Source organism: Acomys minous, assembly GCF_964271855.1.
Source record: "Acomys minous genome assembly, chromosome: 3".
In the NCBI taxonomy this organism is placed as follows: domain Eukaryota; kingdom Metazoa; phylum Chordata; class Mammalia; order Rodentia; family Muridae; genus Acomys; species Acomys minous.
Window position 1 is genome coordinate 132,538,336 of NC_140485.1, and position 21,417 is coordinate 132,559,752.

Sequence of the window (21,417 nt, forward strand, 5' to 3'; positions counted from 1 at the left end):
GCTCCCCTCGGGAGGCTTCCCATCCTGCCCCACCCCACTGCATACAGTCCAAACGCTGGCAGAGCCTCGGACCTCCCATCTCTTGAACTTCTTTCTATCCACATCCTTCCAGCATCTTCCAGACATTTACAGGATCCTTTGCCCTCCCTCCTGTCATGGCTTTTCTCCATTACTGTCACCACTGTGTTTATAAATGCCTTGCATAGCTATTTACTTACCTTAAATTTTAATTACATTTATTTATTTGTGTGTGTGTGTGTGTGTGTGTGTGTGTGTGTGTGTGTGATTTACACGCCATGACACACATGTAGAGACCAGAGGACAACTTTCAAGTGTCAGTTCTCTTCTTCTACCACATGAATTCCAGGTTAGTGGCAGGTGCCCTTACCCACTAAGCCATCCTGTCAGTCTCTCCTTAGACTTTGTTGCTATTGTCTTTCTAATAGAAGCAGAAGGTAGGCTGCATCTTAGCTGCTTAGGGCCTTACCAGGCACACAGAAAAAACTTGGCGAATGCCAGCATAAATGAATAAACATCTATAATGCTTTCTTTGTTGTGCAAAACTTATCTGCCTGTTTGGTAAGTATGTCTTGAGTGAATACATGAAAGAAATGAATGAGTCAAAGAAGGTTTGTCAACTTGGTAAACACTGGCTTCTTATAAAGATAGGAGACTAGACAAAATTCCTTGAATGCAGGTTACAAATACACATTCCCCCATAATAAGAACAGCTGCCTCCTTCAAATGATGCCTTGGAAGAGCAGCCACATTCATCGGGCAACTCTCAGGTCAGTGTGCAGTCTGATGTCATCACCTGCGCATGGCCCTACCCACCTGGCACTGCATTAGTGCGTCTTGCAGCAGGCCTCTCCAATCCTCCAGCAGAGAGCACACGCGGTCCCATCTCCCGTTCATCTGGGATAAGCGGTCCTGTAACTCACGGCTCTCCTCGCTGTCCGCCTGGGTGAACTCAGAGCTGCAGAGGTTGATGGAGAGGATGATGGCTTTGCGGTGGTCCACGGCTTTCTGGAGCTCCTATAGAGAACAATCAGGCAAGAACAATGATGAAAACATTTTGAAAAGGCACTTTCAAGACCCTTGAAAATGTTTTAATCAGACCTGGGGAGAAAGCTCTGTTGTTAAAGGCAGAACTTGAGTTCAATCCCCCAAAACCCACATTAAAAAAGAGCCTGGTGTGGTGTTGTGTGCTGGTAACTCCAGAGCTGGAAACAGGTAGACTGTCTCCAGGTCACCCAGCCAGTATAGCTTACATGTTGACCTCTAGACCAGTTAGGGACCATGTCACAGGCAAAATGCAGAGGACATTATCAGCATGACACTCAAGGACGTCCTGTGTGTCCTTCACATGCACATATACACATGTGCAACTGTACACACACACACACACACACACACACACAGAGAGAGAGAGAGAGAGAGAGAGAGAGAGAGAGAGAGAGAGAGAGAGATCCATGTTTCAAGAGTTTATATTAAAAAAAAAAATTAACTAACAGCTACATTTCCAGGATGTCTGCTAGGTCTTTGCAGAACAGGAATTAACAATTACAAAGGGGGAAGGACTTCCCAAGGGAAGAAGAGCCTTGCAGAGGGGGATGATGACCCCTGTAACGAATGAAGGAATCTGAACAATGAACCTCATGCAGGAACGGCCAGACTCAGCCAAACAGAATAGAGACAGAGCCCTACGGTTTGAAAAATGTGATAGTTTCGTTTCACTAAAAAAAAAAAATACCACTCAAACTTCTGTGTGTGAGAAGAAAAATGAAAAGTTCTTTACAGCTGGGCGGTGGTGGCGCATGCCTCTAATCCCGGCACTTGGGAAGTGGAAGCGAGATCGCTTTGAGTTCGAGGCCAGCCTGGTCTACAAAAGTGAGTTCAGGATGGTCAAGGCTATACAGAGAAACCCTGTCTCAAAAAAAACAAAAACAAAAACGAGAGGGGGGGAGGGAGGGAGAGAGAGAGAGAGAGAGAGAGAGAGAGAGAGAGAGAGAGAGAGGGGCTGTTTGCATTCCAGTACTCTGACCACCCGTGACTGAAATGCAGGCACACTGGCCTATAAGATAATATTGATTGTGTCATAGTACACACTGTTGCTGTGGTAAAGAAAATTAATTGTGTACTTCATGCTATAATCAATTTAGTTTGACTTCAAAAAACAAGACAACAAAATAAGCAAACAAACAATATCCCCAGGCAACAATAAGCAGTTTAGAACTTGGCACCAAGAACCTGAATTCTTAATTCTGCATAAGTCAGGGTCTCTGTGTACAGGTGCAGGTAAACACCCAAAGAGCCATCCTGGGTGAACAATTCTGGACACCACACTTTGCAGGGTACATTTTCTTACAAATTCTCATGATTTCTGTCATGTTCCTAACTCATTAACTCATTTTTTTTATTTTCAGATAGGTTCTCAACATGATTCCCCAGTTGCCACCACAAAGAGAGCATAAATCAAGAGATCCTTGGTTACTCCATGGCTCAGTTGACAGAGAACATAGAATAGATCTACTGACAGAGGTTTGGAAGAAGGGGCAGGGCAGGTTAACCTCTGCTTGCCACACAGGACGACATCCAAGGTCTTATAGTCTTGCCTCATTTCACTGATTCTGGTGAACAGGACATGTCTCCTTTTAAAAGAGCCTGTTTATAATGCAATCCTGTCTACTAGACAGAAAACTTTAGGAACTGTAGAGGAAAGAACAATTCACTATGCAGCTCTTGTAAATCACATCTCATATTTGTGCTTTGCCCTGGAGTTCAAGGAGCTGGCTCAAAGAGCACCCCCTCAGATGCTCTTATGGAGATTGGTGTGTGGGAAGATTAATTTCTGTGTCTGAAAGTTCAAAGGAAAGCAACCACACCACCAAAAGATGAGCCACAATGACATCAGTGCAGAGTGAATAGTGTGTTCTAAAAACCATGGGAACGCAAAAGGAGCAGCCTTATTATCCCAGGAGGCTTTGCCCTGAGGAGAAACAGGTTTTTGATGTTCTCCAGACAAAACCACAGGGGCTACAGGACTACCAAAAAGAAATGCAGCCCCAGGCCTGCAGGGGGCTCCATGAGTGAGTGTCACTGGGTGAGGGGGCTGTTTAAGAACTAGACCTGTGACCGAGGGGGACCTCCTCCCCCACTATATGGTCATAGGCTATCAAGTTTTATCTTGGTAGCCTGCTTATTCTTTCTTTGAGTGCCATCAGGCCTTCCCACCAAGGGGAAGTAGTCAAATATTGGGCACCAGAGTTCATGTCAGAGTCATAGACCTAGGGGAAGGGAACAGGGTGAAAACGGGAGGGAGGGAGGAATGGGAGGATACAAGTGATGGGATAACAACTGAGTCGTAATCTGAACAAATTAATAAAAATAAAAATTTAAAAAATCAAATAAATCTTTTAAAAAAAAAAGAAAGAAAGAAAGAAAGAAAGAAAAGAACCAGACCTGTAATTAAAGGACAATACCTGTGCACTCACCAGCCCAGGCCAAAATCAGATGCCAGCAGCAAGTGTTTTACCACAAAAACTCAGCGGATTAGTTTTATTTTATTCATCTCTATGCAATTACTCTGGACATGGCCGTAATCAATTTAGTAATTTTTGCTGACTGGAGAAGGCCAAATGACTTCAATGAGTCTCCCTCAGACTCGCACTAAAGTGATCTCGGGAATAATGTCACCACCGAGTCTCACGTGTTGAATGCTTGATCCCCAGTTGGGAGTGCTGCTTTGGGAATCTCTGGAAACTTAGGAGCTAGTGCCTAACTAGTAGAAATGGAGGAGGAAGTTGTCTCCTTCCAAGGCTGTGTATAGTCCCCAGCTTTTGTCTCCTGTCCTGTTTCCTGCATGCTATGAGCTGAACAGCATCCTTCTCCACATATGCCTGCCACAATGATGTTGTGCCCACACGAGTGAGGACAAGCTAAGCACCACTAACCCATCAGAAATTATCAGTCTTTCCTTGCCTCTTAAAGAGTTGTTTACATCAGGCATTCTGTCACGCTGCTCAGCAGACTGATGCAGATACATTCTGACTGTGGTCCTGGGGAAGTAACAAACTAGAGACAGAAGTTATGAATGGATGGGTTGGGGAGAAGACACTGCCAGTGAATGATTCACTGCGCAAGCGTGAGGATCTGAGTTTGATCCCCATGACACATGTGAAACGAAGGTTGAGGTTAACAAAGCCAGGAAAGCTCTCTGCAGGGCATGGTAGAGTGTGCTTAAAAACCTTGTGATGGAGAAGCAGAGGCAGGAAGATCCCTGAAGCTCATTGGCCAGCCAACATAGCCAACTGTTATATTCTAGTCAATGAGAGACCCTGCCTCAAAAAAGAGAAAGAAACAAACAAGAAATCTCAGCAAACAGAATGATGAATACGGAAGTGAAATTGTCCTCTGGTTTCTATAACCATGTGCACATATATGTACTCCTGTGCCTACATAAACATGTCTGTACACATGTGTGCAGGCATATACACACACACTCAGAGACAGAGAGAAACAGACACACACACACACACACACACACACACACACACACACAGAGAGAGAGAGAGAGAGAGAGAGAGAGAGAGAGAGAGAGAGAGAGACATACAGACACATACATAGACAGAGACAGACAGAGACAGACACAGAGACACAGAGAGACAGAATGTGTTCACTGATACACATGACCGTGGTCTTCTGGCTGCCGATGGAAGGAAAGCAGGGACAGGTACCTTGAGCTTTTTGATGTGACTCTCAATGGTGTGGATGTCGGTGCGCAGGGCCAGGTGCTGGAGCCTGTCCAGTTCCTCCTCGGTCTCTCCTAGCCAGGCCCAGATGTTGTTGAGGTCAGAATTAAACTGCTGCCATTTCTGAAGATTCTGCTTCGTCCTCAATTCCTTGCTCAGTGCCTGGGCCTGCAGGAGCTCCCAGCGGTCAATCACACCTGGCAGGGCATGCAGAGAGCAGTGAGCAGGAGTCCTACCCCTGGGAGGCTTAGGAGACACTTTGCATAGACATGGTGGCTAATTTTAAAGGGCAACGGAAAGACAGGAACATCACGGGTCATGTCTGCTATCATCTGTGGTAACAGTCAAGTGGGTGTAATGGCTCTGATTTCCTATGTGTTTCTCTATTGACCACAATGAGCCTCATGAAGGAATGTACAGCATGTGAAGAAATCAGTCCATCCTTGACATCTTTCAAGGATGTAGTACCCTGAAAACATGTACAAGACACTGACAGTGTAGATCAGACGAGGCACTGGACTAAATGGAGCAAGAGAAGACACCGTAATGACACTTGCCATCTCCCTCCTCTGTCGTGGGACAAAATGGCATAGAGGGAGGCTAAGGAGCCAGTGGGACTTGGTGCCGCAGCGTGACCCGGGATCTTGAGCATGGCTCTTTCGAGCCGAGGGAAACAGACTCACCAGCCATCTGAGTCTCGGTGCTGTTGAGGTTCACGAAGCCGGGGAAGTTCTCCTCCTCCTCCTCCAGCTTGTGCTCCAGCCTCCTCACGGAGTCTATACTGCCGCTGCATTCGTCCAGCAGCTTCATCTGTGCAGACACGCAAAAAACTCAGCCCTGCTGCCACAGTCCTCACCGGCACAGAGTGCTTTGGTGAGAGCATCTCTGTGGTCCCTCAACAGGGCAGGGGCTGTGTTTTACTTCTTGGTGTTGCTCCAGGAAAAATAAATAGCGTGCACTCGCGCACACACACATACACATATACACACACTCCAACTTGTGCAAACCCTTAAAGACATGCTTTGCATGCACAACAGACATGTGAAACTCTTGAACAGTCTTAGTGGTTCTTAACCCCACTTTGTGGGGTTCTCACGACCCCAATTAGGGTTAAATGACCTTTTTCACAGAGGTAACCTAAGATCATCATAAAACACAGATATTTACATTACAAATCACAATAGTAGCAAAATGACAGTTATAAAGTAGCAATGAAAATAATTTTTATGGTTGGGGGGGTCACAGCATTACCAAGGTTAAGAACCACAGTTTTATATTTATCTAAAGAGTTCAAACTGATCTGCAGTTTCAAGGCCTAGTCCTTAGCTGGTGAGACAATATCTAATTTTTGGCAAAATGTCTCTTCTTTCTTGTTCACAAACCGAAATGTGGAAGCACTAACATTACTACAAATCTCACGAGAACAACTTGTACATTAAATAGCTGAAATACTTCAGAGTTCAGAGCAATATAAAAGCCAGCTGTTTTAGGAGGAAATTTACAGCCATGCTTAACAGTCACCAAGAGACTAAGTTCAAAACTCGAAGAACACCAAGCCTCATTTGTAATGTCACATACAGTATTCAAATACTAAAAGAACAAATAATAGCTAGGTGCTGGGGCACGTAAGTGTGACCCTAGCATTCGGTGGGCAGAGATCCTCAAAATATAGGAAAACAAAATAGTACAAGGTAAAGGGAAACAGAACAAAATTCTCAACACATTCTTCTTGTCAGTAGAGTGTGATCTTATCTCTCAGTGTTTCTCACAATGACAGTGTCTTTCAGTTACTTTTTGTTACTTTTGATTGAGGTTAAGTGTCACCTCCCGTGATGTCAACACGGTCATCATGAAGCTGTGCTACACTTGATTTTTATCTTAGTGCTGGAGATTGAACCCGGGTCCTTGAGGATGCTAGGCAGACACTTTACCACGGAGCTGCATCGCCAGCCCTTGTATTGTACTTTAAAAAGAGATTTTCCTGACAGAGAAGAGACTGGCAGGGTACTGGTGACGGCATGCGCAGGGATAACAGCTCTCTCCCCAGTTCCAAAATGTAGAGCATGTGAGTGTGATGAGACTGCCGGGGATTAACTTTCCATTCCCTTTGACCATCAAGAGCTAGAGGAGAGATTTACTTTACAATTCTCTTGCTCGAAGTATGCACAGGTCTGTTGCTGACCAAAAAATATTACATAGTCAGTGACTAGAGTGAGTCAATTTGACTGGATGCACTAGCGACTGAAAACACAGAACTGGTAGAGAGATCTATTCGCTTGCTACCTTCCCCTGAAGCTTGTTTTAGTCAGGATGGCTTCCTTCAGACTCAGCACCCACAGAGGAGAAGGTGGGCCTGGGATGTAGCTCGGCACCACCACAGTGCCAGCCTAGTGTGTGCAAGGTTCGGCTCGCAGCATGGCAAAATCTCCCCAGATCAAAAGTGGAAGATTACAAACACCCCCCCCCCCAAGGTCATTAAACAAATTAAAATTAGCTAAAAGAACAACAACAACAACAAAATCTCATGTTAGTAATCTGGGGATAACCTTGGTTCAAATTTTATTAGCTGAATATAGACAGGCACCTAGTGATATTTGGAAGTGAGGGCCTGATGTTATCTTCAGCTAAACAGATCATACTAAGTGCTCAGTGAAAGGGAGCTTGTGGTGACAGTCAGCTCTAGGACCTGCAAATGGATCAGTTCTCTAAAAAAAAAATATTAACTTCAAACAATGGGGTTTTGTTTCCGCACATCCGTGTCTATGAGTTCAAGGGTACCTCTGGACTTAAGGCCTCACAGGCCACATGCTGCTGACAGATGGGCTGTGTTTGGTCAGAGCTGTAAACAAGGTCCAGGGCAGAACCAGGCTGGCTAGCATACTCACATAGCCCTTGTAGCTGGTGTCCAGGTCTGACCCGGTAGGAGTTTTGCTTCTGAGGATATTTGCACTTTGTTGAATCTGAAAGTGGCTGTCATGCAGGCCTTTGTCCAGTTGCCCCATCTGTGACTCCAGTGAGCTGGGATCCCCTGTGGTGTCAACCATAAGAGTCTTTAGTGGGTCACAATGTTTGGCTTATGTCAAGCTTGTCAGTCAAGAGGCTTCAGAAAGCGTTTCAGCTGTGGCAAAGCAGAAAGAGTATGTGTCGGGGGAATCATAAAGCAGATTTAGTGCTATCCTGCTAAGGGGTTAGATATTTAAGGGGCCAAGCCAGTAAGTGTGCTTCCTAAGGGACTTGGCAGCCTGGGCTGGCCAGAGAGCTCCCTCGGTGGATCCTAAACAGCCTCCGAGGCTCTGCTCCTTCGTCCAGCCAGTCCAGGCCAGTCAGAGTGTTACACACAGCGGAGGGCTTTCCCAGAGGCACCAGAACACTTAGCTGGTAGGGGAGGCTGAACCTTCGGACTCGGTTCTGTGTTCAGCACCACTGAGCTCCCTGGTTGCATCCTTCACTTAAGCGTGAGTTCAGGTTCACCAAGAAGGGGCTAGCTCAGAATAGACATGCAGAGAGGGACACTTCCTGTTTCACAGGCTATCTCAAACAACACCTGGATTCTGTCTCTCCTTCAGGCATGCTCTTTCTCGCTGCCTAGGCTCCGCTTCACCATCTCTTAAGAGCTTTGAACTTACAGTGGGCCGTGGGCACGTGCTTGTAGGTGTGTATCTGCGAGTGCATTACACTCATTGCTGACAAGGAACACTGATTATCTGAGTAGCACGAAGGCCGAGCGAGAATAACAAAAACAAAACATTATGAAATGCTTTCCTGAGTCTCCCTAGGAGGGACCTAGCTGGAAATCATGGAGAAGGTCACAGTAATACTAGTTTGATTTTTGTCCTTGTGTTGGTCTTCAGAAACTTCAGGCTGGTATAAACCAGACTTTGGCTCAGAAATATATCCAGTAGTCTGCCACGTGTCCAAAACACTGACCTGGACCATAAGTATGTACAGGGTCTAGTGTAACCTTGAGGGAATCTGGTTTCTCTTTCCAACTCTTCCGGTTTCAGAAACAGTTCTGGTGAAGGGCAATCTAAGGATGAGAGTATTATCGAGAACACGGAGCACACTCCTCACTGGAGGAGCTAATACTTTCTAAGTCAAAAGGAAATGTTTCCTCACCTGCAATCTCTTTACACCCTCACAAGGACTGGGGGGCGGGGAGGGTGTGGCCCACATCATTTGCCTCACCAGTGGCAGGTCATAGCACCACATAGCTAGTACCCGCTTCCGCCAACGGGAGATGAGAGCACATAGGCTGGGTTGGGCAAGGGCTTGGGCCTCCTATATTTTCAGCTGTCACTGGGCACTCAGTTCGCTCTGTAACGAGACTGATTAGCACTTGACAGGCTGAAGAGCTATTTCATGACCTGGCTATGGAGATCATATTCTTGGTGTCAATCAACCTGCAGCATTTTTTCCCCTAATGCAGGGAGAAGAAAGAAAGGCTGTGCTTTGGCATGCCAGAGCCCCAAAGCTGTGAGAGGCAGGGAAGCTGAGGTGAGAAAGGGGGGTTGTGGTGAGACGGCAGGTGTGGGAGGCTTGCTCCCGCTTCTTTGCGCCTACCAGAAGTATTTCTGATTGCATTTTCTGTGAGTTTTACATAGGCCTCTGGGTTCTCAGGGATCACTATATCTGCAAAAAGAGCACAGTCTAAGTTGGCAGCTAAGTGCTGGACACCTCAATTCCCTTGTGGCAGGAAAATAGTTTGCCTAAGGAAAAAAGAAATTAGTCGCTCTTGACAGTCTGCTGGCATAAGGGGAAAGCATGCATGCTCACCAAAGGCTTCCTGTAATGAATCCTGCTAAGAATTCACACTGACTGAGTGTTTTCTAAGCCAGCCACCTTTTAAAGTACTTTTATTCCCCTCACAGGAATCCTAAGACTGCTTGGTAGTGTTATTTCCATTTTACAGATGAGAAAACAAGTGTCTAGAGCAATGTGGTGCAAACCTAGAAAGACACAAAGAGACACTAAGTGGCATGTTGGCTTTGAGAGAAGGTCTCACACAGCACAGGAAGCCCTTCAGGCCTCCAACTTAACAGCATGGCTGTGTTGGTTCGAAGAAGAGAACCCCCATAGGCTCTTGCATCTGAATTCTTTGTCACCAGTTCATGATGCTTTAGTAGGGGTGGGGGTGGGGTCGGGGGGGTAGGGGGGTGGAGGGAAGGGCTGTGGAACCTTTAGGAGGTGGAGCCTTGTTAGAGGAAGTACATCACTGGGGGCGGGGCTTTATGAGTTTATAGCTTATAGCACTTCCCGTTCTCAGGCCCGGTGTATGGATGATAATAGTACCAGCCAGTTTCTTGCTTCTGTGCCCATGCCATGCATTTCCTGCCATGATGGATCCTTATCCTCTGGGAACGAAAGCCCAAATAAACGTTTTCCTTAAGTTGCTTTGGGTCATGGTATTTTTCTCGCAGCAAAAGAAAAGTAACTAATACAGTAGCGGGGGTTTACTCTGAAATCGCTATCCTCTGGTCTCCTCGTCTTGAACACTGGGCTAAAGATGACTGGCATCATGCCTGGATTACAACAGGAATTTCTATGCAGACAGCTCTTAGAGGAGCGCTGCTCCTTATTGTCTGTATGTGAGCCATGTATTAAAATGTCAAGGCTTGAGAGCTACGTTAGAATAGTAACAAGTGGATTGGTGTAGTGCTGAAATATGATATGCAATCAACGTAAATAACACTAACAGTTTGTGTTCATCCTTTGTACTGTTGGTGATTGCATATAAGAGCATTCTCTGTCTACAGTCAACCTCGATACAGTGGCCGCACTTCAGGGCTTTCTGGCCATCTGTGGCTGAGGGCCACATGATACACGTCACAAATACACAGCACTGCTCTCTAACTATTTATTGCTTTTGTTTACATTTGGTAAGAACCTCTGTTCTCAGTCTTCCCCTTCACTACATGTGATGCTGTTTTGTCGTTGTTCTTCCTGATTTTCTCTAGCTGCTTTAGCTGCATGGTCCCCTCCCCTGCACTCGGCAAATCCCTAGTTACATGTAGGAGAATCCTGACCTAACGCACATCTTTAGCTATGGATCTAGGCACACGCATCTGTTTCTACATCGTAGGCTCTGGAAGTTCTATAGATGTCTCAAAATAGGGATGAAGACAACTGATGTCTGTACTTCCATGTTTTCACAACTTGCTCCTTCAACTAGGTACCCCATGCTTTCTCTTCCCATTTTTCTCATAGCTTAGGATTGCTTTGATCTTCCACCAAATGCTGAGTCCAGAGTCACCCCTGCCTCTACTCAATCACCTGGTAAGGAGGAATTCATTTCTCATGACTGGTCACCCTTCCTGGTGCTGCTTCCTTAATTCAGCCTTAGAGACCATCATCATCATCATCATCATCATCATCATCATCATCATCATCATCATCATCGTCATCATCTACGCTCATCAGTGTCACACATCTAAACTCTCTGATTTCCCATCTGTGTTCCAGCCATGGAGCCCATACACAGCTAAACTATGACATATACATTTGGTTACTTTTCTCCATTAATCTTCGAACACTTCAGGACAAGGACCAAACTCTTCTCCATAGTGAACTGGCCATTTCATGTGCAGACCTTTGCTCACTTTTCCAGCATCCATCCTGCCCACTCTATGCTATCCAACACAACCTTATCCTTGACTAACTTCATAAGACTGAAAGCACCAAGTCAGATCACAAACCAGACAGCGGCTCCTCCTTCTCCTTCTTCTGCTGCGCACTGTGTTCACCTCACAGACTCATCATTACCCCTCTAGTCTCACTCAAAAGTCTCTACCCAGCCCTGGGATAGGCATCGTATGATATCCCTGAATGACCATGCATATGCGTATGTATGTATGTATGTATGTATGTATGTATGTATGTATGTATAATGAAACCTTCAGGGACGATGCATCCACATTGATTCCCAACAGGAAGTTTTCTTTCCTACCTGACAAGCCAACAGCTCCCCTGAGGTAGAACTCCTTGTCTTCCTCACCCTCTTCATCTTCTGAGGGAAGAGTTCGAGATGCCGACTCCAGGTCCCGACTGAGATCATAATCGTGATCCCATTCCAGGGGGATGGAGTCCACGCTGGCTGGGGTGTCTCTCCCTGACCGCTCACTCCGGAGGGGCTGAGGGAGGGAGAGGGAGGGGTTGGAGGAAGGCTGTGGGGAGGGCATGCCATCTGCAGAGGGGTCCTGCCAGCGTAGGTCTGAAAGAGTCGTGGAGTCTTCGAGATCTAGCTCTCGATCTGAGAGGTCATGGTCATCATCCGGTAGCTAAAAGGAAAGTCACACCGACTCTGTTACTGCAAGAATAGTATTTGCCTCTTACTCCGAACAGGTGTGACCTTCAGTAAATGCCAGCACATTTTACTGATGACATGACATTACTTTATCAACGAATACAGAAGAACTTCCTGGTTTCTTTCAAAATACCTTATATATTCATCTATTTCAGCCTCAGGTTTATCACAGGTAAGGTGGGAATATATTAAAACCTACTCCATTATAGGAAACTAAATAACATTAAATTAAAATTAAATTTAGAAAGTAATACAAATAAAGGACCAAGTCATGTGCCTCCAACTCAACTGGCTTACAATGGGACGGTATCCTTTTGGTTCTAAATGTTGGACACAAAAATGTGTTTTTATCACAAAAAATTTCAAATGTTTGGATAATGGTACCTTTACAAATGAGATGAAATTGTGGGGCAAGTAGAAAAAAAAATGGAAGAAAACAAGTCATTGAAAAATAATCTCACGAGCTGAGCGATTACTCCTCTCTCTCCTTACATCTCCTCATCTCTTTTCAAAGCTGCCTCATCTCCCACAGAAGAAGAATGCCACACAGTCTGCCCAAGTCTTTATAGAAATACAACACTGTTGCTCACTAAGTGGACAAAACAGTTCTCTCTACAAGGTAGTGACTATGAGTAAGTCCACTTTAAAGTTGTGGAAACTGAGGCGAGGGAGGGAAAGCAAATTCTCCAAGGTTATACAGACAGTGGTATCAAAACTTACAACAAACCCCTAAATTCTGCTTCCAGACTCTGGAATCCTGACTGCCAAACCCCCACACAACTAATTCTCTCTAGATTTAATGAGAAAGAAATAAGTGCTGCCTACGGGCAGGCGGATCAGTTTCTTGTGGTATCTTTCCACACGTCCAAAGACTTCCTGGCAGTAGCGTCGGAGTTCGTCCAGCTCCTCTTCGATGACAGCAGCGTCCAGCGGCTCGCTCTTCTCTATCAGCTGCTCCCCCTGGGCAATGATCTGCTCAATCTTACTGTGGTTCAGGGAGATCTCCTGCTGGAAAGCCTGAAGGGTGCAAAGGCGATGTGGGTTTTACACAGCTCAAAATGAGGCCATAGTAAGGCACACATATCTCACAGCGTCAGAAAGACCGTATAGAGGATGGCTGACTTACTGTGTACAAAGATGGAGCAGTTGTTTTCTAAAGTAAAATATAATGTTAAGGCTGAACGGGAATCAGAAAGGAAAACATTAGAAAGGAGAGTTTGGTAATAAAAATTTATCACCACATATAGTGGATATTGACAACCATCAACGGTCTTAACAGTGCCAGGGATCCCTGGTAAAAATGATGGTGAAATGAACATTTTCACTAACTCCACATAATCTACATCATATGTCATACATATACTAAGGGAGGCCACAGATTCTCAGATCATTCTTTTGTTGTTTTGGATCATAAGCATCAAAGCATAAAGATATACTGATTTGAAAAAAAATACACAAATAAAATAAAAGATTATCTGTACTCATTCCGTATGATTTCAGAAAGAGACATCGTGGGGACACGTTTCAAGTGATAGATGTTCACTCAGTATAAGAATGAACCTGGAGGGGGTGGAGAATGAACCCGGGGAGAGTTAGAATTGTCTACCACGAACAAAGACTGCCAAAGAAAAAGGAGGGTACTTGGCAGGCATGGTGGTTCACGCCTGTAATCCCAGCACTAGGGAGGCAGAGGCAGGCGGATCTCTGCGAGTTCGAGGCCAGCCTGGTCTACAAAGTGAGTCCAGGAAAACCAAGGCTACACAGAGAAACCCTGTCTCAAAAACAAAACAAAAGAAATAAGGGGGACAAAAAGAAAGAAAGAAAAGATAAAAGAAGGTGGTAATGGGTTCTAAGGTTCTGCCAGAATCTAAAAGGAAAAGATACAAATACCAATCTACTGAAATGTCTTGTTGAAATGTCCAAACATTGATTTGCCTGTGGGATGCACTGGGGTAATTGTGTGGGAGAGGGGCAGGACAAAGCCCTGGGTGGGGCATTAGTGTTTATGACTTTGCAATCTCTTCCCCCTTAATACTATTATGGGTAAATTGTTGCAGGATCTTTGATCCCTTTGTAAATTCTGAGATTGTAAACTGTTTCTTGTGGAGTGGCTCAGCCCTAGCACACGCCATAAATAAACCCTAGGTCAAGAGGCAGAGCAAGAAACCAGCTGGCTGAGATTAAACCGAAAGGAAGGACATTCAGAGAAGGGGACTTAAGACAGCATGGAGAAAAAGAAGGGGCCTTTAGCTTTTTCCTCTGGGACATGAGCTGAGTAGGAAGGTCAGCTGGGTGCTTTCTCTGCCTCTCTGAGCTAGCAGGTTTTTATCCCAGCATTTGGATCCTGAGTCTTTACTGGCAAAATTGAATGATGAGAATTTTCATTTGTTAGAATAACAGCAATTTCTTTTGTTTCATCATGAAACCCAAAAAGTTTTGGCCTTGTCTTGGTCACTGTTCTACTTCTGTGGAGTGAAACTATGACCAAGGTTAAGTAAGGCATTTAACTGGGGGCTTGATTACATTTTCAGGTTTACTCCATTATCATTACAGCAGGGAACACGGTTAACACATGTGGTGCTGGAGCAGAAGCAAAGAGCGATACCCTGATCTGCAGGCCGAGAGAGAACACGTGGGCCTGGAGTGGGTTTTTGAAACTTAAAGTGACTACTTTCTCCAACAAGGCCACACCTACTCTAACAGGGCCACACCTACTCTAACAGGGCCACCCCTACTCTAACAGGGCCACCCCTACTCTAACAGGGCCACACCTACTCTAACAGGGCCACCCCTACTCTAACAGGGCCACACCTACTCTAACAGGGCCACACCTACTCTAACAGGGCCACCCCTACTCTAACAGGGCCACACCTACTCTAACAGGGCCACCCCTACTCTAACAGGGCCACCCCTACTCTAACAGGGCCACCCCTACTCTAACAGGGCCACACCTACTCTAACAGGGCCACACCTACTCTAACAGGGCCACACCTACTCTAACAAGACCATACCTCCTAATCCTTCTAGTCCTTTCAAACAATGTCACTTCCTGGTGAAGTATTCAAATATATGACCCTATAGGGGCCATTATATTCAAACTACTACAGGCATTATAACTATTCTTTAAAAACAAAACCGAAACCAAACAAACAACACAGCAGTGGAGTATTATGGGAGGTGACTAAGTGTTACAGTTTCTATTTAGCATGTGTGATAGCCTGAGTTCAATTCCCAGCACAAGCAACATAAACAAACAAACAAATTAATTAATTTTGTTGTTGCTGTTGTTGGTTTCTTGTGTAGCATAAGCTAGTCTCAAACTTGTTATACGGACCAATCTGATCTTGAACTCCTGATCTGCCTGCCTCTCAGATTTAGGGTCATGTGCCTTATCAATTGAGCTACCCAAGCCTGCTGCTATGTCCCAAGTGCTGGGATTACAGAAGTGTGGCATGATTTTTTGTTTTGTTTTAGTTATTTGAAACAGGTTCTTAGTTGACAGAACTTATTATCCAGTCAGAGCTGACTTCAACCTCTCAGCCACCCTTCTGTTTTACCCTCCAGGGGTGATGCGGCCTGTATAAGCCTCCACATCCAGATTATAATGGGGGTAAAACTACAGAAACTGTCTTGAAAACGACTCAGCTTGCCACGCCCTCTCTTACACAATCTGCTGTGAAGGTTTCCAGCTAGCTGCCGGGCCTGAATTATGTCATTGACAATATAATACATATTGAAAATTAACTCAGCTTCCAAGAACAGAGACTATGTGGAGTGAAATCCCAAAATAAGAGTGTTGCAATGTCAACCAGCAAAATGGCTCAATGGGTGAAGGTACTCGCCACCAAAGGTAAGGACAGACAGGAACTCAATTCCTGGAACCCACACAGTGGAAGGAGAGAACCAGCCCTTAAATTAGCCTCTGACAGCCACATGCTCACAGTGGCATGTGGACTATCCCGGCCTCCGCTATACAGATACAATAAATGAAAGTAATTTTTAAAATTAAAGAAAAGAAAGTTTATTATTTTTTCTGGGGGCTACCTAAACTCGGTATAGATCTGGGAAATAGGTGACATGTTCAACAACAACAACAACAACAACAACAACAACAGCCTCTACCACTGACAATCAAGTTGGTATGTTTATATAGTATGTATGCTAATGGTGGGTCAGAAAACTTTTACAACATGCTTGGCATAGTGGCTCACACCTTTAATCCCAGCACTTGGGAGGCAAAGGCTAGCAGATCTGAGTTCAAGGCCAGCCTGATCTACAGAGTGAGTTCCAGAACAGCCAGGACTACAAAGAGAAACCCTGGCTCAAAAATTGTTTTAAAAGAAAAAAAAAAATGAAACCCCCAAATTCAATAGTTTTAGTATCTTCTCAATAGTTTCCTGATCACAAAGAACAAATTTCTCAGCAGCCCTCTACTGTACTCTACACAAAAGCATCTGCAAACCCTTCCCTTTATAGAATCCCTTCTCACAGAAAATGTGCAGACTCGTTACCTTGAGTTGCTTTATTTTAGCTTGAACATCACATTCAGAAAAATGTTCAATGTTCGTTAGCTGCAGGTCCATCTCTGTGAGCCAGACAAGAATGCTGTCCCGTGCGGTCTCAAACTCCTCACGCTGGCTAATAAAATGCTAGAAGCAAGAGGAAGACATTAGGCATTAAGAATGTCTAAAGTTACCCACTGATATGGCCAGCCAATTCCAACCTCTGGGAAGTCAATTCCACACAAGCGTGGAGCACCCTAAATTGTCCGTCCTCATATTGCTCCCCCCTCCTGCAATACCCTCCTGCCTTTCCAGCTTCCACTGTCACCACGAACATGTCTCACTACCATGCAAGACAGTCTGGGCTTGTCCTTTATACCAAATTACAGCAAGGCTTAATGGGAACCTTGAGTCTGCGCAAGATGGAGGTGACGCGCTTCTGTAGGTCATCCCATCTCTGGTTGCCTCCGTGGACCATCTGTCTGAGGCTGCAGGCAGAGTCTGTACGGTTCTCTCTGGCCAGGCGGCGGTATTGTTTGTTGATCAGCTCTAGCTGGGTCAGGCTCTCGTGGACCTGCCGCTGGAAAGCCTGAGGGCACAGAGAAGCGAATCACTATGGGAGATCCTTGAAGGACTCTAGGCTGCGTCTGTTGTTATTTATACTACAGAGTCAGGACAGAAGTGTTATGCTACCACAGACACAGCAGATCAATCAAGATGCAGAATGAAAACACAGGACTATAAGGAACCATTGTATTTATAAATAGGTACATAAAAAGTAAAATGTACATACGTATTTGCATATCACTATACACATAAGACATCACATATGTAAATATGCATACATGCCTATACATATAATGTAGTTTTTATAATGAACAATAAAACGAAGCCAAGTGTGGTGGCACAAATCTGCAGTGCCAGCACTCTGGAGGTGGAGGGAGGCAGGAGCATCAGAAGTTCTACCCAGAAAAGTAGAAGCCAGCCTTGGCTACCCCAAGACCAAAAGAAAAAAACATGAAATAAATAATAGTCTGGAAACAAATTTTCATATCCAAGAAACCATTATAAGGACATACATGTGTGTTTGCATGTCAGATTGAAGTGTTCTCAAGATCTCTGTGTACATACTGAGAAATGATATCTAAAATGGCACTCACTGTTCATTTGTAGAATATGTAATTTCCTAAAAGTGCAGAAATCACTTCAATCCTGGTGTCCATTAGGAATAAAACTAAAACCATCTTTGGCAGAAGTGCCTCTAATGTAAGATGTTAACCCTACTTTTAAGAAAATCAGTTTAGTATAAAACACAAGTCATTTTCCATTAAAGAAAACCAAACCCACAACCATTTGAAGCAGGTCCTTTCTTCTCTGCTGGTGAATTGGTCAGCTTTCACAGAAAGTTCCAGAGCTGCTATACAGGTGTGCAGCATGGATGCTCTGCTCTCCAGGACATGACACAGAATGCGAATGCTGCAGATGCTAGCACTTGGTTCTGCCCTTGCTGAAGAACACAGCACTAACCAACCACTCACCCACCCAAATAAAAGGCAGCTTCACCCTTAGTGCACGCGCCATGACTTGTGACTGACCTTATCCCAGATCCCAACCCAAGTGTTATGTTCAGTGGACTGTTTTCACGTACATCTCACACTTCTGCTTTTGTTGCCTCCTCACACTGCTCAGAAGATCACACTCTTGCCCTGTAAATCATGTGCCTTCTGATAGCTGCCTTAAGAATACACATCCTAGCAGGTCCAGTCTTAAGTTCCAAAAATTTAGGAGGTGCTAAGGCAGGTTCGACTTTTGTTGTTATAGTAAGTCAGAGTACAGATCTGCCCACTCAGGCGATGGAACGGCACTTAGGGCTGTTCCAAACATTTATGCAATCACACGGATCAACCTTAAGCAGAATTTTGTTTCTGTGACATTTCCTGTCTACAAGAAAACTAAGTATAAGAATAACAATGTTAAAAATCAAGTATTTCAGCACGGACCATCTGAGCAACTTTTGTCAAAATCTGAGTTGAAAATAGCATCCAGAATGATCCCCTATAATCTGCTTTGTGGTATAAGCCAATTATGAAAGGCTTTAACCTTTACAAACAGAGCACTACAGGACACAGGACAGGGTCACTTCCACTAGCAATGGAATGACCTGGATTCCTCGGCAGCTTATGGTGGCTTTTGCTAGAGAAAATGTTTTACAGAGGCATTGTCCTTTTCTTGATTTAGTGGTATAGTTTCATATGGATCTATCCAGAATCACTTTTATTTATTCCACATGGCACCAACCACTATTATAATCAGACAGCTCACCATCTAGGATTCAGATCTCTAAGTCAGACAAGAACAAGAAGAAATTTCATGTGTTCCCCAGTAGTTCAAGGTTTGGTTCATTGATGTCACAGGACAAAATATAATCACTTATGGATTTAGCTGGAATATTAGCTCCATTTATAAACATCTTAAGGAGAGCAGAGGAACAATTCTGAATGGGGCACAGGTAAGGACTGGCTAGACTATATCAGGACCAGTTACAGTGAGTACAGAGGCACACGTGTGTGCACAGAATGGTTTGTTCCATCCACACCAGTGTTTCTGTGGAAATCAGAGCTAGCCAAATGGCTGGACTTCAGGATACCGCGGAGTGGGCTGAAGATTGTAAAGAAAGCAATGGGGAGATTTAACAGTTCCTTTCTAAGTGTAATTAGCTGTTGCTGTTTTCATCTCTGGGTAATTAAAAAGAGTCCCTGACTTGAGAACAGCGCTGGTGTCTGCTGCCTTACTCAAAGTTGGCTGTAATGATAAAGTTCTGGTCAGTTCTGGGGCCAACTGGATGGTATCAATGACTAAAACCATCCCTGTGCATTTGATTATTTAATTCTTTGAGCTAGCACACAAAGTACATTTCTGTACATACACTGCAGCATGCTTTGTTCTCAACGCCTCTGTGCCTGACTGCCCCGCCTTTCCTTCCTCTTGACTCTGCTGGTCTCCTCATAATGTTGTCCTATATACACTCTAACTAGGTTGAAATAACTGAGGAAATACATTTACAGGCAGATTTTCCTCTTATGGAAATAGTCATATCTTAATCTCAGAGGAGATGGATGAAGAATTCTGATAAAAAAAATAATGCCATGAGGTTTGGGGGAGAATTGTAAGTCTTGTTTTCTAAGAGAGTTCTTTGCTCTCCCTCTCTCCTCTTTCCTCACTGCTCTTCCTTCCTTAGACAGGAAGGCTTCTTCACTCATAGGCCAGGGCAGCCTTCAACTTGAGATCCTCCTGCCTCCACCTCCTGAGTGCTGGGATCATGAGAATTTGCTACTGCTTGGAGATAACATTTTTATTTATTATTATCTTATTTGTAATGCTGACCATCTCCAATTCAAATCTTCATCAATTAAAATCTTCACCACCCTTGGCATACTCCCGGGGCCTGTTTACCCGTGGCTACCAAGCCAGTCCCCAGCTATGTGAACAGATACCAAGTGGCCCATTAGTCAGTCCGTGCCCGGGGGCATCCGCTACCAGTTGGCTAGAGTCATAGCAGAATGTGGGAATCACCTCAAACTTCTTCAGCTCTTCCTTGGCAACGGTGTAAAGCACCCCAGAAGAACTGGGGAATGCAGCTGTCCTCTCTGAGACCTTTAGCCAGTCTTCAAAACGAGAATAGTCATCCAGAAATTTCTGCCACAGTCGCCAGGTCTCTTCAATTCTGAGGCAAAGGATGGAAGAACACACCCCCATTATTAAGGCTGCTGATGCTCAGAACCCTATCTGATCCTTTCAGTAGGATTAAGAGTGCCGGAGCAAGCAACTGCTGTGCACAACAGTAACAGCTTTGAGCCAAACCACCCAGGGAAAGAGACAGACAACTGTTGCAGCTAAAATAAAACAGCTGTTGGTTTGAGAAGAAGCCCTGCAGCTCTGAATTTGGAATTAGTCAAGCTGGATATTAAAGGGCACTGCATGAGCAGCACTGGTGTTGGCATGGAAGGTTAGAAATCCTACAAGTAGACACTGTGTTCCGACTAATGCGGCCCTTAAATAAAACTCAAGTTGGAGATTTCCTTTAAGGCCAACATTAGCCTCAGTGATAACAGTCAACCTTGACAGGCACACATGGAGCTTTTAGGACTGGCCAAAGAGCAGCATAGCTTTGTGCCTTAGGCCATGGAGGTTTCGGGCCACTGAGTTTTTGCCACTGTCATTTAGGCCACTGAGGTTTAGGCCATTGAGTTTCAGTCACTGTCACTTTCAAAGGGCTCGATCGTGTTTATTATTTAACAAAAGTAGCACAGAAGGTGATGGGCTCCATTGTAGTGTTAATTTCCAGGCATGTGGTACCACTAGGCTTCTTATTTGCTCCTCCGTGGCCCTCCTACTCCTGCTGCCCCCCAATTCTTTCCTACTTCTTCCCCCGTTCTGCGTGTTGTTACCCCCTTTTAGCCCCTTTCTTCTTCTAAGTCCTTCTTCCTCTCTTAGTGCCTTTTTATTTTCATGACCTATGTTTAAACATGCTGTCTACATATTTAAATCTAGATGTATATGTGTTATCTGTGCATTTAAAGCTAGAGTTTTAAATCTAGATCTGGAGACAACAAAAAAATATTTATCTTATTTGAGCCTATGACGAGTGGAATTTTAATAAAGGACTGTTATCTATCTATGACTACAAATTTAATAATGTTACACTTACTTTGCAAGGGCAGATTTTAATTTTCCTGTGTAGTATTTAAATGGCCAGTTTCGATATAAATTGGCTTGTTGTAGTTTTATTATCTTTATGGCTACTTACATTTGCGATTATATGTAGCGGCAATTTTAGGAAGCCAAGGCTAGGTTTGGACTTTCT

General features: G+C 44.5%; 1 protein-coding gene across 21 annotated transcripts in view; it reads right to left on the reverse strand.

Moving 5' to 3' along the window:
- The window catches only part of SYNE1 (spectrin repeat containing nuclear envelope protein 1), a 463,289-nt gene that overhangs the window by 16,123 nt on the left and 425,749 nt on the right, over positions 1 to 21,417 (reverse strand). For 14 of the 21 annotated variants that reach the window (XM_084774487.1, XM_084774503.1, XM_084774485.1 and 11 more), the window contains 10 exons: positions 20,127 to 20,277; positions 16,960 to 17,142; positions 16,563 to 16,700; positions 12,877 to 13,068; positions 11,695 to 12,025; positions 9,312 to 9,380; positions 7,637 to 7,779; positions 5,435 to 5,561; positions 4,737 to 4,948; positions 835 to 1,035 (listed from right to left, as the gene is read on the reverse strand). In XM_084774487.1, the coding sequence (XP_084630613.1) occupies positions 835 to 1,035; positions 4,737 to 4,948; positions 5,435 to 5,561; positions 7,637 to 7,779; positions 9,312 to 9,380; positions 11,695 to 12,025; positions 12,877 to 13,068; positions 16,563 to 16,700; positions 16,960 to 17,142; positions 20,127 to 20,277 (1,747 nt within the window). The remainder of the gene's footprint in view (positions 1 to 834; positions 1,036 to 4,736; positions 4,949 to 5,434; positions 5,562 to 7,636; positions 7,780 to 9,311; positions 9,381 to 11,694; positions 12,026 to 12,876; positions 13,069 to 16,562; positions 16,701 to 16,959; positions 17,143 to 20,126; positions 20,278 to 21,417) is intronic. The other 7 variants (XM_084774489.1, XM_084774502.1, XM_084774500.1 and 4 more) reach the window with 2 other exon arrangements.